This window comes from Chelmon rostratus, chromosome 10, assembly GCF_017976325.1.
Source record: "Chelmon rostratus isolate fCheRos1 chromosome 10, fCheRos1.pri, whole genome shotgun sequence".
Taxonomy (NCBI): Eukaryota; Metazoa; Chordata; class Actinopteri; order Chaetodontiformes; family Chaetodontidae; genus Chelmon; species Chelmon rostratus.
Window position 1 is genome coordinate 7,616,306 of NC_055667.1, and position 17,208 is coordinate 7,633,513.

At 40.7% G+C, this 17,208-nt stretch overlaps 1 protein-coding gene across 1 annotated transcript in view; it reads right to left on the reverse strand.

Moving 5' to 3' along the window:
- Positions 1-16,814, reverse strand: part of ctnnbl1 (catenin, beta like 1) — a 55,338-nt gene extending 38,524 nt beyond the window's left edge. Inside the window, exons 1-10 of the mRNA XM_041946085.1 lie at positions 16,671-16,814; positions 15,431-15,667; positions 13,234-13,340; positions 12,885-13,024; positions 12,303-12,400; positions 9,197-9,290; positions 5,229-5,320; positions 4,484-4,556; positions 2,398-2,456; positions 1,751-1,899 (exon numbers count right to left, since the gene is read on the reverse strand). Coding sequence (XP_041802019.1) covers positions 1,751-1,899; positions 2,398-2,456; positions 4,484-4,556; positions 5,229-5,320; positions 9,197-9,290; positions 12,303-12,400; positions 12,885-13,024; positions 13,234-13,340; positions 15,431-15,667; positions 16,671-16,700 — 1,079 coding nt within the window. The 5' untranslated portion in view covers positions 16,701-16,814. The remainder of the gene's footprint in view (positions 1-1,750; positions 1,900-2,397; positions 2,457-4,483; positions 4,557-5,228; positions 5,321-9,196; positions 9,291-12,302; positions 12,401-12,884; positions 13,025-13,233; positions 13,341-15,430; positions 15,668-16,670) is intronic.
- Between the last annotated feature and the right edge of the window lie 394 nt (positions 16,815-17,208).

The following is a 17,208-nucleotide window of genomic DNA, read 5'->3' on the forward strand; positions in this document are numbered from 1 at the left end:
GCACTATGAGCTTGATGCAGAATGGATTCTTACAAATGTACAATTAATTTCTAAAAGTCATATCTTGGTCTGCTCATTATCCCCCTCCTTTTCTAATTCTTCCTCCATTTCCCCCGGTGGATGATTTAACAGAAAAGGGTTTTTGCATTCCAATAATGAGATATCGATCCAAGCATTAAATCTAAACCTCCAGTGATGTGATTATCAGCGCTAGGGGGCCAGAAGCTGTGAAGGTTTCATAAATGTGCGTAATGTGTCTTTATGACTCCTTAAGGTCACCCACTGTTGATTGATTGGGCCGGCGGTCTCAGGCAGCAGAGCCACAGCGCTACACCCTCTTATGTCATGAGTGTTCAAATTTTCACAGTACAGAAAACAGTGGAAGAAAAGGGCTCTGAATAGAGCTGTGAGGGCAAGCTTGTAGATCAAGACATGTCTTGTGCTGGGCTCAACACTGTATATTTTACTTTTAAACTAAATTTTTAATAGCATTGAAGCACTTATTACCCATTTGTTGTAAATTCCACCTCACTGTAGCACTCCAGTATGTTTCAGGAGGTTAATAGTAAACTGGGAACATACTTCATGCAAATGCATTTGTGTCTCTGGAAATAGTGTGAGGAGTTTTGCACTAACAAACTAATTGAGTGACAATCATGTGTAATGCAGTATTGCAGCAAACATTTTCTTGCATCTCTGACTCAGATGAAGTAAATGAGCAGTAACATTTCCAATTTCAGCTTATTTAAGTCTAATCAGTGCTTACGTAGCAAGTGTCTCAATTAAACTGAACTGATGCACCCACTCAAATTACATAACCCACTGCAAAGCTTACATACTTTTGTGGTTTTGTTTAAATCTGAAAGCTGCTTGCAACACAAAGGTTGCTGTTTGGCAGCTGACTCCTACGTGTCTGTTGTCACAGCTTCTCTCAAGATCACAAACAGACTTCTCAAAACAAATGTATGAGGGAGGTTCTCCCCCACAGCTGCCTGCTCCCTCAGGATTTTTATCTGTTTATAACAAAAATAAATTGATAGCTTTTCAAATTTTGATAAAGCAGTCTGCAATGGCTTCTACATTTTGTTCTCCAACAAGCATTGTTGTGTTTATTTTTGCCAAAATAGCCCATTTTGCATCAACACTTGCCGAGTAGAAATCCATTAACTGCAACAATAGCCTGCAATTATTTGTCCACCAAGGATAGTGGTTAAGCAAAAACCGTTAGAATTATTAACAAAGGCGACGACATAATGAGTGATTCCTAAAACCATGTTAGCTGTGCATCAAATATATTCCCCGCTACATATCTGCTATAATGCAAACAAGGAAGTCCTCTCATGTTCATAATAAGTGGATGTTGGTTATTTTAGTATAGAAAAATGTTTCAGCACAAGCTCCATCAACTGATTTCCATTGTGCTCTCAAAATTAATTTTGTGTGTGGTGGTATTTATCACAGTGATAAGTGATGACAGCCTTTCTTAAAATAAAAACACTAACAGGGTTGGCAGCATGAACAGCAATAGCTAGAATGGCTGGACAGTAAAAGAGCACCATCAATACAAGCCAACCAGGAGTTTCTGACCACTAGTTGCGCTATGAAGCGATGTTCTCATTTGCGCTCGTCATAGTGTGACTGACTCGCAGCATGCACACATAGTTTGTTCACATGTAAAATTAGTAATAAAAATATGCTCAGACTAACTGTTTCTGTTGTTGGCTTTTCTTCTGGTGTGCTGCAGCCTCACCTGAGCATAAGATTCATTAGCTGAAGCCCTTCCCCTCTGAGAAAGCGGTCCCGATTGGCTGGCAGCATGAGGCAGGAACACAGAGCATCGAAGAGGTTCTCCATCATCTCCTGCTCCTCCGCCGTGGACGGGTTGTGACGTTTGAACACCTGGGAGGAAAGGTCGGGAGGAGAGATCACTGAGGAAGGGAGCGTTCAGACGGGAAACCATTCATCGAAACACAGCAACAGGCTCTGAAATGGTTTATTAGAGCAGTGTGGGGATGTGGGCCATATGAGCTCCTTTAATGATAAGCAGAACTTAGTCTAGCAAGAAAGAAATATTAGTCAGGTTTGCAGTATAATTAAGAGGACAGAAAGAAACAGGGTGGAAAAATGCCAACAGCTATGAAATGTTGCTCAGAATGGCCTTAAAATTCTGCTGTGGATGGATGTGTAGTTACGGTTAATAGTAAGGCTGAAAATAGGGTTAAAAATTAGCTTAGGGCAAGACTGAGTTTGGTATTCACCTACAGGTTAGAGCACCACCACAGAGTATACACAAATGCTCCTGAGAAATCACCACTGCCAGTCTCAAGAGGATGATGGGTAAATTAGACGAGTGGTGGTAGGGCAAGTAAAAATAGAGAGTAAAGGCAAAAATCTTACAGATAGTTGCTGCAGCAACACGTCAATGCCATCCATCTCTCCCAATAGTTCTCTGGTATCTGTGGGAAAGAGAAATACAGCGAAAGGAAGACTAACAGATAAAAATGGAGTAACAGGACAACAAGGAGATTAAATTGAGATGGTTGCAGAAAACAGACATTAAGGGACAGAAAACAGTCTAAGAAAAAGGTTTAAAGGTAAAATGTGTAAGAATTGGCCACCTGTCAAGGTGTCAAGCCAAACAAATAGGGGATAGCATATCACCAGAGTAGCCGCGGGAGCATGGAAATCCCCAGCATGGAATATTTTCACTTCTAACTCAGGGAACCAAGTTGTTGTAACATGACTGCTGTAACATTGGAAAGACAAGATGTCTTGGTGGGTTTTATTTTGTTTCTGTCAAGTCTGAATTAAATGTATTTTATGATGAGTAACCTTGCAGATTAACCTCGTCTTAACTTGGTATGAAAGGGAAGCTTGAATTTAGAAGGTAAATGGTTGTATTTGTCTGTTTAATAAGGAAAACAGGTGTAATATTTCCTTTCCCCTTATTTTGTTTGTTTATTGGACGGAAAAAGGTAAGAGAGCTTGTGATATATAGCAAGGTCCCAGCTCGCATACATCTCCCAGCTGACCTATACTCAGGTCATCCCCTCTCAAAGTGGTATTTCAAGAAAGGATGGCCTGCAGCTAGCTGGCTAGCATGCTAACTTCAGTCAATATCACTGTAACATAACATTTCACATAACATCACAACTGTTACTTCTTCACATTCTGTCAATAATGTTAGATCACTTAGTTTAGTTATTTATTTTTTTGAATGTTATAAACTAAAATTCTGGCCATATCTTACACCTTGCCCCTTTAAGCAGCTGGGTGAGGGAATGCAAGTGAGTAAAGAGGGGGAGGGGGGGGGGTGATGGAAGTGCCACAAAGGCGCACAATGAGTATAAACACTGACGGTCATGTTCGCTATGAGGGACCTCCAGAGAGACAAAATGAGGAAAAATGAGGGCAAAGAAAAAAATTAATCTACACAAGTTACTTAATTTTTTTTTTTTTAAGGTTACACAATTTTGGTGCATAGTGACCCCAAATGTATGTGAGGGTCAAATGTCTTAACTTAATCATCTCAAAAGCCATAAATCCTGTAAAATGACATCAGAAAGTGGCACAACCCACACCTGTGTGTGTGCTTTGTTCATAACAAACAGCAGAACTTTATTTGAAAAATATGGTGAACCTACAGGGTCTTAATTAGTAGTGACGATATGCTCTTTTCATTCGCAGCAGAAAGTATTTTTTACATATAAACCCTTCAGAGTAGCGTCAAATTTGACAGCGGGAAGCAATAATTACATAAAATTAGCACATCAAGAAATTTCCCAAATTGTGAAAAATAACTCTCTCTTTGTAAATTTTATTTTGGATTTGAAGAGCAGGAGTGAGAGGATTCATGGAGGCAGCGCTAATGAGGAAGCGGAGAGTGAGTGTAAAATGAAACACGACTCCTACTGAATATCAAAATGGCTTGTAAAACTAATGAGAACCTGGGACCTGATAGTCCCGTGGCTTAACAGGGTTTTACTGAGGGAGGGAAAGGGTGGAGAAGACGGCAAATAGATGGGGAGAGAGGAAGAATAGCACTAAAATGGGAAGACTGAAAGGGGAGTAGGAGGAAGAGGAATGGGAAAATGGAAAGGAGACAAATGGAAACATGAGAGGTAACATGAAATCAAAGTAATGGAGGAAAATGAGAAAAGAGGACATGAGTAAATGCGAGACAGTGGCAGGAGTGGTAATAGAAAGAGAAATGGAAAAGACACAAAGAGGAAGGGAAGGGAAAAGGAATGCTGGAAGAGAACAAGAATATGTAGAAAATGTTGGGCAGAAAGCAAGGATGAAAAGACAAAGATCAGAGTGAGAAAACAAACATAATAGATGGAATAAAAAAAGAGCGAAGGAAAGGAACAAGGTGACAGCGGTGCATTTTCCGTCTGGTCGAGAAAGCTGAGAGGTGACTGAAATGTGGAAGATAAATTAACATCATTTGGAGGCCATAAACCAGTTGCTGAGACACACTTACTGTCATTGTTTTGCAGCAAGATAGCCAGGATTTCACTGCAGTACAGCTTGTTAGCGTCAAACGGCATCTTTGCCTGAGAGAGGGGAAACAGAACAAATTCAAATGAGTCATTTGTCTTGTGAAACTCTGTTCTCCAGAGTCCAAAGCATTTGAAAATCACCACGTATTCTGCAACACAACGTGTGCTTTTTTAACTTAAGCAGAGGTTCTGCCTAGTAGAATTAGATTTGGTAGTGGAGTACAGAAACAGCAGCTTTTTGATCATCTGCTGTATATGTCAGGTTCTCTGAACATACATTCATTGCATGCTGAGCCTCGGATCTTTCTTTTACTGATTTTAATAATCTGACTTAATACTACATGCAATTAGTTGTCGAACAGAAGGTTTTGCAGTAAAGGTAAAGAAATAACAACTACTTGTGACTAGCCTGTGGATTATTTTCCTTATTAATGGTTTGGTCTATATGACTTCACATCACAATGTCTAACTATCATAGTCGCTGTCATAAAATGTCTGACCAGCCAAAAACCTAAAAATATAAAAATAAAATATTTGAATTTAGTATAAGATTAAGCAGCAAATTATCATGTCTGAAAAGCTTGAACAAAAGAAGACTTGAATGTTGTACTTAACTAACTTGAAACAATTAGTTGATTACAAATTGTTGCAGATAAATTTTCCATCGATCAACAAATCGCTGCTCATCAGAAATTAACTTTGGCCAACATTCTGCCACTTTCTTACCTTTATTCTCTTGAGCAGCCACTGCATGAGTCCCTGCTGAGCTGCCTCTGTGCACAGGCCTGGTCTGAACTCGGCCATATTTTCTATGATAGCTGAGGAAGACAGTAACAATATCAAAAATCTAAATTTATCCTTCGGGTTAAGCATCCTTAAGCAAGTGACTAAAACCTTGGCACCAGGACAGAAAAAGTTGGATTCATGCATCAACACAAATGAGCAGCACACACTACTGGTTAGGTGTCAGACCAAGACTGTATATTGATCAGAAAGCTGTCACACAAGAGACCCTCAACTCCAGCACTTCTCAAGCGCCGTCCCCTGGATAGAAGGATAAAATCTGGGGACATCTGCATGTTGGAATTTTCAGCATGTCTGACACACTGACTTGTGTGATCCAGTGATCCAGAGAGGAAAGTAAGATGACAGATTGTTGGTATGTCTGCTCCAACACATACTAGCACTTTAGCATAGTCTCTAATCAAACACATTTTGGAGGCGAAGAACTGTGAAATATGACAATTATCTTTTTATAGAGGGTTCGTTTGGGTTCTGTCCCAGCTACTTCTAATATTATCAAAGCTGCCTCTGCCACATGATATCTCCATCACAACAGACTGTCGCAGAGGGGGACCGAGAGAGAGAAAGAGATTGTGGGGTAGTGATAAAAGGAGGGAGCCGAGGAAAACTGAGGAGACTGAGGGGAGGCAAATAAAGGGAGAGGGAAAGCATATGGTAGGCATATGGGTTGGAAGACAAGTCAAAGATGAGGGGTAGAAAGCCGAGGGAACGAGGGACATGAGGAGGGAGGAAAATGCCAGAGCATAACAAACATACAATAAATAAGGAAGAAGACAAATAAAATACAAAAGAGGCAGCTTCTTGAGAGAGGGGCTGCAGATGATAGAGAAATATTGAGAGAAAGAAACAGAGGAGGAGATGGAGAGGAAGGGTGCTGAGGGAGAGAGAGGAAGAGCCTTTATCAGTGATTCAAACAGAGCAGACAGACAGCATCCTGGAGGACAGCAGGCTCAGAGCAGAGAGCATCCAAGGCAGACAAAAGGCTTATTCAAGCTTGGAGAGCTCCCTTGATAACACACACACACACACACACACACACACACACACACACACACACACACACACACACACACACACACACACACACACAAACAAACATGCGCACACACACGCACACACGCACACACGCACACACCTAAACAGCTCTCATGACACCCGCCCTCAATCTGGCAACAAAGAAAAAAAAATCATCTCAGTAGACTTGTTCAACACAAAAAGAGCTGAGAGGCAGAAAAGGCAGATTCATATGAGGCTAAACTCAGAGACCATGACTCGATCTGCTGGCCCATGCCTGTCTCCAAGACCCTGTGTCTACATTTAATGTTGTTAAATCTATGTCGCAAACACTGACTCTGACTCACTTGCATATCGGAGTTCAAGAAAGGGTTCACAACTCATAAAAAAAAAGCCTTGAACTACTGCCTCAAGATGCACGTTACATCCGTGTCTGTCCAGACTCAAACAATATATGTAGTGAACACTTTTGCCGAAATGGAAGTTATCATGGTATTAACATGTATTTACAGAGGAGCACAGAGGACTGATAGAGAGTTCATCACATGGTGCAACGACACCTGATCACCTGAAGCTTAGATTGGAACCCAAGCTTAGTGTCACCAATTGAGTGTGTGACAAAATTTTATCATACTTACCTCATGACGTGTTTTGCGTGGTCACTTTGACCTTTGACTACCATCTAATCAGTTCATCCTCGAGGCCAAGTGAACGTTTGCACCAAATTTGAAGAAAGTGCCTCAAGGCCTCCCTGAGATATCGTGTTCATGAGAATGGGACTAACAGACAACGTGAAAACATAACGCCTCCAGCTATGGCTGTCGTCAGTGCAGAGACATAAAAAACCCTTGAATAGTGTGTTTAAAGTGCTTCCTCTTTGTCAAAACATTTAAATAAAGCATTGACAGCTTCCCTTCACTGACAGTGAAAAAGTCTAGGACACTTGGCAGCAGGGGGACACACTGTTAAAGCTTAAAGAATACAAATAAAGTTAGTCCATGTCCTCTGTGTAATGTCAAAACCCAAGTCCAGGAGGACTCTCTGTCACTGTGCAGCCCAGAGCTCTAACGCTGGCTCATACACACCTTAAAGGCATGCCTCCCCCAGGAAGAGCTTGTCATGTTTCAGTACCAAACAAGAGGAGGGTGATCAATTTTTCTTGCAGTAAATATTCAAAAGCTAAAGAGCTACTATCTTTATCTAAGCCTCGTTTTTATTGTGTGCAGTACAGAACTGTCTCTGCGGCACCTACAGTGTGCTGTTAAATCTGTCCCAGATATTTGTCCCACATGTTTTGAATATAAATGAACACACAAAGCTGTGCAGCCAGTGAAAGCACCTTGCAGTGGAGCTCTCTAGTTCTTGTCCTGCTCATAGGAACGGCTTGTTTTGTTGCTGAGATGTATGGGCAGATTTGTTCACTGACCTCGTGTCTTTCAGCAGCAAGGAAGTGCTCTGACTCTGCTGTTTTGCCTTTTAACTTCCTGTCTGCACTGAAAATGGGGAATGTGTCGGGTTGTGTTGGTTAACATCTGCTGCCTGTGATAAACCTGCGCCTGCAGTTTAGTTCATTTCAGTTCTCCAATATAACGAACAGCATTACGGACTACCAGAGCTGGAAGAAAATGAGACACATGTAACAAAAATCAACTGCTATTTACATAGTGGTGCTAATTAAATCAGTTCTGCCACAGAGCTGTTTTCTAATGTTTACATGTATAACATGTATGTACATATTGTGGCAAGCCTTCGGAACATCAGCTGAGGGGGTCTACCTACACAAAAGGACAGATGGCAATCTATTAAACGACTGAATGCTAAAACAAAAAGGTCAGACCACTCATCACCTGGGACATGCTGTTTGCTGAGGACGCATCAGCGGTGGGCTGCTGACATACAAAACCACCTTGGCTCAACACTGAGAAGCAAGGGGAACGAAGAGGAAGCAACAAAATCCGACCACCACGACATCATCAGCTACACAGGTAACATCTGCGGCCGAGTCTGCCTCATACGGATTGGACTTCACAGCCGCAGACGCAGACACTGCGCTAAAACCGAACTCTAAGGCAAGAGAAATCTATGGTCTTTCGAGACTGCGATGCAAACAGACCGCACATAACAATAAGTTGCATTTCAGTCAATGGTTATAAATCAGCTTCCATGCCAACACAGCAGATTCAGCTAAGTTAGTGATGGTTTGTGAAGAAGGTGAAATTATTCTACATGGGAACAATAAGCTACTGCTGCAAGATAAAGTATGTTAGTTGATACCAATGCTATTGGTAAGCAGTTAACAATGTAGGTAACTTTGCAGCAAAGATCGTGTTTTTAAATTCCGTATCTGTGGATATGTGGTGGCAGCAGGTCATGTTGCTTTGGAAAACGCCAACAACATTAAACTGACTAACTTCAAATTCAACCCTGCAATGAATGAGAAATAGGAGAAATATATGCAGAATGTAAATAAAATGCGACATGATGCTGCATAAAGAAACACTGAGCTGTTTCTTGTAATGTTATCTGGGCTCCCACCATTGAACAGCAGCACAGCAATAGACTTCTATATTTCATTCCTGGCTCCTGCTTTGTTGGGAAGCTCAACTGGTCTAGGATTCAGTTCAAGTCATGATGAATGTTTGAACGCACTATGCCAGGTTTTCAGCTGTTTGATTCAGATTCATTCTGCATACATTGGGCAGGTGACTGTAGCTCTGTAGGGGAAACAAATGAGCTAATATCTATGTAGGTCCAGTAGCTGAAAATACACAGTATACAGCCCATAACACCTTTACCGCATCTCAGTATAGCAGTTTGCTTTAGGATAAACATGACTGAAGCGACACTGTGAGAGGGGTTGGTGTCTCTCCCCTTACCCAGTGTGTTATAGATGCCATCAGCCTCCTCCTTCACCTGTTCATCCAGCCGCTCCATATTCTGCACCAGCAAAGCCACCACCTGACCCTCCAACTGCAGACACAGAAAGGTGAAGTTCAAGTCAGAGTTCTGACACATTTTTACCACAAGGCAAATCCAAGTCTGTCAGGGGTGCAACACTTAATTCGCTGCTACATAGGTGCTATAAAACCTTGTTTTCCTCACACAATTTTAATTTCCTAAAAATATATCTTTTTAGTTTATTAGTCAGTGGGCTAATAAAATTCAACTATAGCGCTACAGACATGAAATACATGTTTCTACAAAATTGTTCCAAAACTGTTTGTGTATTAAAAATAATCCCCAGTTGGGAGTTAATAAAGTCGTATCTTATCTTATAACATCACTCAACTGTTCCCCTTCTCATCATGACTACTGTTTCATATGAAATATGACTGTAGGGGTTGGGTATGTGGTTGCGAACAGGGTTCTGAACAAATCTCATCATCATTTTGAACACTTCAAATAACTCCCAACTTCTTCCACTGTGTTGGAAGTCTGTCAGCTGTATCCTTATCTTGGTAGTTTGCGACATGATGTGATGTTTCAGAAGCAGACTGACAAACTCTTGTCACAAAGAGGGGAAATGTAGAGGCAGGGCTGACAACCTGAATGTTCACTTTCGAGCCTCGGTCTTGGCAGGAGAAACTTGGTTTCTCTCTGAGCCTCTCTGAACATGTCCAAGTGTTATCAGTCAAGTCAAGATCGGAGACTCATAACCAAACAGAGCTCGCGGGGTGCCGCCCGGCTGGATAAAAGTACTATTACAGATGAAAGAAGACAGACAGTCGACACAGATTTATGAGCCACCAGAGACCGCCGTGGATCATTCTGATTCATCTTATCAAGGATACCACCTGGCCTTCTGGCAACAAGGACAGAGGAGCTGGAAGCATTACAGCAAAGAGGAGAGACAAATGGACTCAACCAACCCTTGCTGCCCTGAAACTGTTTCCCTTGGAAGTAGCTGTAAAGAAGACTGAGGTTTATGGGCGCTCCATTGCATGGTAAATGGACTGCATTTATATAATACATTTATCCTGAGAGCGTTGCAAAGCCACCTGAGCTACTGTCTCACGGCCCACTATCATATCACAAGCCAATTCTCTCTCTCAGACACACAGACACACTTCAGTTTTTCTGTCAAGGGTCTTTGACATTTGCCCAATTGTCTCTATTGTCCCTGTCAGATACTAACCAGCCAGCTAGCTGCCTCAGAAAGATATATTTCAGATATCACTGATATCACACGGATGTGCTTTCAAAGTTTTTTACTATGATAAATAAACGAGTGCTATGGTTTGAAACCAACTACCTACACAGCATTACACTGCACCTGTTCTTTTCTACGCTGGCCAGTCCAGGACTTCTCTAAAAGGTGGAAATTTTCTCAGCTTTGAAAACACTCTGCCAGCCCTGAAAAGAAGCCAACCATTGGCTTTTGGTTGAATACTGTGTCCCCATAACACAGAAGTCATTTCAAGTTCATATATATCACTGTAGTGTCTCTTTCACCAAAGTACCGAATTAAAGAGTGAAATCTGTAGACAGCCAGAGACACAAGACAAAGCAGCTCATTCATTCTAGTAAGAAACAACTGCCAATATCCCTGCTGAATGCCACTGGGGTCTATCCTGGCATAAAGCACTTTCAAGTCAACAGATTCTTTGATGGAGTATCACAGTGACGGCCGTGAAGGAGCAGAGTCACACAGCTCTTGCCTCCATTACAAGTATATCAGCACATTATTGTAGTTTGACCTTTGTCTGTGTCGCTCTAAATGTCAGCACACATAATGCGCATCAAAAAATCTTCCCTGGTTCATAGACAGCACGACAGGCTCAGCTACAAAAAAAAGAGGGAGAGAGGCAGAGACAGAGAAAGACGATGTTAAACCGATAGAACCGATGCCAACAGCTAACGGGTGACAAAAAGAAGCTTTAGATAACCGAAAAGGGTGTGAGAGGAGATGCTATAATTACATGGTTGACATTACACTTTGAAATTAATTCTGCTTTTCCCTTGACTAAGTTCTTGTCACTTTGTAAATTAAATCTTAAATGTATTTAATTGCCACGACAACTCACAGTGCCATATAGCAAAAAAGTGCAAAATAGCTAAATTAATAATAATATCACTATGACAGAAAGCACAAAGTAGTTGGACACGTGCGCCCCAAGTTAAATTACAGTGTGTTTCAAAAGTTATTGGACAATTTGTTTTAATAACACCAACAGTAAAAAACAATTTGTACAATGTTTTTTTTTTTCCTTCCTTTTCCAATTCAACATTTAATCATCTGTTCTGCAGAAGGAAAAAATGGTTATATAACATCAATATCATGGCAGCAGCTTGTAGTCCAAACAGAGAATAACTCCAGGTGTCTGCCCGAGACCGGTTTTAGAGCTCAGTGACCCGTTGTCTCTAACTTAAGAGAGAACAGTTCTCTCTTAAGTTAGGGTGCAAACTCCACGTAAACAATACACTGAAACTAGTACGTTGATACTCAAGATGTGTCTGTGTTTGGTTGCATCACAGAGACATAAGGTTCATCTTAACTGTGGCATAAAGTCCAAAACTAACCAAAATATTGTCAGTTAGTTTTGTAAGACATAATGAGAACCTACACTGGCAAACTGCTATAAATTAGTGTTAACTAACTCCATATATTTGCTTGTTAGCACTGGAACGTTCAGTGTCTAATGTCAAATTTGGTCAAATTACCAGCTTTGCTAGCCCTACCCCATAGTCTAACTATGTTGACATTAGTTTTTGTGCTGTTACATGAGTAGTTTGTGTACTATCACAGAGAGCACATTGCTGATGCAAAACAGCCAGGATAATTCGCTCCTCCTCATCCTCAGAGTTGTCCCACTTTTCAAAACGATGAGCCATGCCGACCACTATTTTACTTGTTGTAACTTATGCCCATGTTGGAACTATTTCAGCTGGTGCAACCCAGCTATGTGTAAGTTCTTGACCCTTGACTGAATAAAGTGCTGCTTCATCGATATAATCAATGAGTAATGTAAATCCTGAACTCACCAGAGCATCTATGAGTACCTCAGCACCCTCCTCGCTCTCATGGAGTGTGTCGATATCCGTCAGCTCCTGCAGCAGGTCCACCACTGCTATGGCAACATGTGGTTCAGGCTGAGGACAATAAGCTTGTGGTAAGAGTACTCCACTGATTTAGCATTGCACTCCTATAGCACTCCCAGATTCACAATGGATAGTAAAAAATAAATAAATGAAAATGAATGAATGAATGATGAAAAACAATGCAAATCATTCATAAAACCTGGCGCCTAAATAACCCACAATGCAACTTGACCATCGACAGTTCGGTCAGAGATTCAGGTGCGTTTTGCTCGTAGCAGCTAATGTAGCCTTGAGCCGCTAGCCTCAAGCAAAGATGAGGAGTGGGCTACAGAATTCTGGTCTTTTTAACTTCTCATCTTTTTAATAAGGAGGAATAAGCTATATCAGGCTTTCGTTGCACAAGCGATACTTTGTATTCACTGTTTGTGTATCACCAGACTTGCCCGTTAAAGACCAATGTGAAATATGAAATTCTACATGTAGGATGAATGGATCATTTTGATGTGACACAAAGTGAAAGGATATCAGTGTTTTCATGACTGAGGAGGCCCAGCAGTGAGTGGACTGCATTAAGCTCCACCAGCAGGTGGTAGAGGTCTGGCATAGTGGCGATCACATGCATTTCCTGGATAATGTCGTTCAGATCCAGCTCAGACTCCATGAACCTGGTTTAAGGTGAAAGAACTTTTGGTTAGCATGTTAGCATTTTATGTTAGCATTCATGTCAAAGTGCAGTGGAGGAATTTGGTTACTAGTTATAGAGATATATCATGTCATGAACACAAGTGATGCTGGCTTTTTAATGCATTTCAGTCAGTTATCAAACTATACATCCAAGAGAGCAAAACATGTGAACCGTCAGTAATGGGCTTACTTCTCTGGATTGTCTGGAAACTTAATCCTTAGTTCCTGATTTTTGTATGACCTTTTCTCAAAGGTCAGGATCATTTTCTTCACTGAACTCTCATCCACCGGCTCTGCCTGTTGGATTAGTGCATGAGGGGAGGAGAAGGGAGGAAAAGATTTAAAAAGGAAGATAGAGAGAAAAAAATAAAAGTTTATTGAGGCAACTACTGCAATAACAATGAAGAAACATCAGGGTCACCCTAATTACGTGAGTGGAGCAGAATAGCCAGAAGTTTTCTACAATCAGGTGGAATGTGAGTGTATGTCTCTGGAAAGGGAAAGTGTTTGACCTCCTGCTGGCTTAAAAACAGTACAGTGCTGGACAGATAACGACTGGTTAGAAAATTACAGTAGTCTGGCATTATAGAACAGTGCAGCACTTTGCTCTGAGTAGCTCTTGGCACAGTGAATACTTGAAAAGGCTGCAGTGATGGGATAATAAGAGGATAGTGGATGTATACTTTTCTCAGGCACTATATGTAATATTGAACCACTGGTACTGACAATGGGTTCTTTTTTCCAGGAAACAGTCACACATACACTTTCCTGGTTCAGACTCCTCCAATGGATTTTTTTCTGCATTCATTGTCTTTTCACTGTGTTGTTGTGCTTCAGATATGGACTCACATATGACTTAAATTACATTTATGCTTGACGCAGTGTCCCTGACACAAGGGTGCACACACCAAAAATGGCATCATCACATTTCTGGCTTCAAGTGCAAAGGCAAAGTCACAGTTGTGGCTGGCCATGCACATCTACATTTTTGTGACTAGGCGCCCACTGCGAGTGGGGATTTTCATTTCTAGATGAGGTTTTTGTCACTTTGTTGAATACAAAATTTCAAACAGGCATCTGTAGAACTGACAATAGTCCATTACAATACAACTGAGAACATGACTGCCAAAAATGGTGATAAAAGCAAATAAAGTTAGGATGCTAAGTAATGAATTAAAATTTAAAATTAACATGCCTTAAAAAGACGACCAGTTTGTTTTTAAATGCTTCAAAAACAGGAGGAAATCCTAAAAATCTACATTTGAGTAAATAACATTTTACTGGCAGAATCAAATTGTGTGCTGGATATTCAACCTTTGTTCCATCAGGAACCATTTGTTGTTTGAAAAACTTCTTTCTTTACAGGTATTGCATAACAGCAATTAAGTATTTCATGTACATGAGATCTGAGTATTGAGGAGCTGTAAGCAGGGTGTGCAGACGTGTTTGGTCTACACTGTTTTCTGGTAACACTTCCTGACTTTTTGCATTTTTTGTGCATTAACGCCTCTGTGCACACTCACGTAACCACCTTTGGAGGCCCACTCCATGGTGTCTCATGTGAGCATAAACAACCCTTAATCAATCATGTATTGAATATGGGGCATAATCATATTTGCTTGCTCCACTCAAATGATGCGGCTGATATGTGTAAAAATGGACATAGACTCAAACACTGATCACTTGGAATTTGTGTAATTTTGTATTTTTGTGACAACACCAGTGGTTCTCCTAAACACACCAAACAGCCCCCCTTCATTATATTAATGTACATTTAGGTATGTGTGTGTATACAGTACACATGCTGCATTTTCACTAAACTATGGACTCTGAGAGCTTTGACAAACCTCAGACCTCCAGAGACAACTGAGATAAGAAACACCTTCACCATGCCATCTCTACCATGCAAATAAAACTATTCTACCCCAGCCTTTGCTACTTCAAGAGCACCACACTGAGCTCACATTTGTTCTTATAAGAGGAATGTTTGGTATGGATAAAGGGTGATGAGTCTCTAAGTGCTGAAAATGCAACCCTAAAACTCTCTTATCCCTACATAACAGTGCAGACAAGTAGCCCAGACTAAATGAACGACAAAAGAGCAGTCACAACACCTGCAAGTACATAATAAAACCAATAATAACAGTATAATTACTATTTATGCGAAACAGATTGACAGAGTGTGTGCGTATATATTTTTTGTGAGTTGACAGTGACAGCAACAAGTAATCCCAGTGACAAATTGAGTTATACTTGAGTGGTGAGATACACAGTTTATAGCTATTCAAATAAAGGCTTCAGGTGTTACGGGTTTTAAATAAACAGCACACTTCACAGAAAAACAAATGGAACAATTCTGTAATAATTAAATGAAAAATTTCACCTACCTCAGGTTCCTCTTCATCCTGGTCCATCAGTTTCTCCAGGATCTTGTTCTTGTCCCCAGTCAGCTCCTCAGTCTCCCTCATTTCACCACCTACTTCAATTCCTATTCCTGCTGCTTCTCTGTATCTGGCCAACTCCCTGGAACCCAGCCCTTTCTGCTGCTTCCCTCCTCTGGAGTCCTCGTCTCCTCCCGCTGCTCCTCCATCCTCCTCCCTGGGACGCTTTGCTCCTCTATCGGGCTGCAAAATGAGAGGAGATGGTCAAATGCAATGATGTGCACAGGAATTTGGTCTGTTTGGAAAAGTATATATAGAGGAGTGTTGTGAGGTCTTGAAAAGGGCGTAGAAGGATATTCTGTCTAACATTTCAAGCATAAGAACTGATTACAGACAAGTATCAAAATACATTGTTTTATCTGACATAACATTGTGTAATTTAAGACTAACAATGTCATGTACCAGAGCAGACAAGACATGGGAAACACTGCCACAGAAATCAATAAAGGAACACTGAAGCAGGACATTTTAATGAATCACTGTGATCTGCATCTTTGTTTCACATAAGTACATATTTCACACAGCAGCAGTTTGATCCTTGAGAAAATAACCACTTTGAAGACAAGATGCAAACAAGCTAATGTAACAAGGTGAGATTTTACCGAAATAAAGTGGTATTTAGAGGGTCATTCGTGTGCCGAATTTGCAAATTAATACAAACGATCGGTAAAATGCATTTCGTCATATGGTTTTACATGTGCACGCCTGGTGTAATAACCCAACTGCATTAATTGCGAGAATTTGCATTGACCATGGGCTTAATTTCCTAGACGGGATACGCAATCAAACTGGCTGTCTTTGACAAAACAAAAATAAAACAATGACCCCATCTATCTTAAGTGTAAGTTAGTTTCGTGGGCTCCCTCTTCTTTTACTTCCGACACATAGTTAGCAACTTGTCCAGCTAGCACGCTAACTGCTAACGTCATTTATTGATAAACAAGGACAAGAGCGAGGTTGGTCTCTTGTCATGTAGCGCACCACAATGGTAGTTTAATGCAGTCCACTGGCGGCTAAGTAATTAACGTCAAACGACACAACAAAGCAACTAACGACACTAAACTAAAGCCTGCTTGCTAACGTGCATCACAAACTGCTAGCAATGCTATAGCGCAAGCCAATGAATGAGCTAGCTAGCTGTTAAGTGAGAGTTCTCTAACTTTGATGAGCAAAATAAAATATCTACCTGATAGCTCAGGAGCTCTCCAACATCCATTTCTCCGGGCTACAAACCTACAAGTAAAATGCTTTGTTAAGCCTGAGGAAATAATGAGAGTCTATACCTCTGCAGTTATTTACACGAATAACAACAAGCTTTCTATACACATGCTTGCCGGAAATCGTTTTGTACACTGTCGCAGCAAGATACTGTCGTAAACCTCGATTGTTCACACGATTGCTGCGACAAACAGAAACTTACTTCTGCAAAGCAGGAAAGAAATTGAATTCATTGAATAACGTTTTCACCTGCATGTCTGCAATTTTATAAAATGTCTTTTTTGTTTGAAGCTTAAAGCACAGAAGTGCAAATCTGAATCCTGACATATTGATGAAAAAAATAAAAACGTAAATTCTATGGGGGGTTGAAAGGAACAAAAAATAAGTAATAAGAATGGAGATGATGGAAATGCATGTGAACTGAGGTAAAACTGGATATGAAAAGCAAAACAAACTGTTAAAACATCAAGTGATTTGATTAATTTAAAGCCAGTTTGATTAAAATA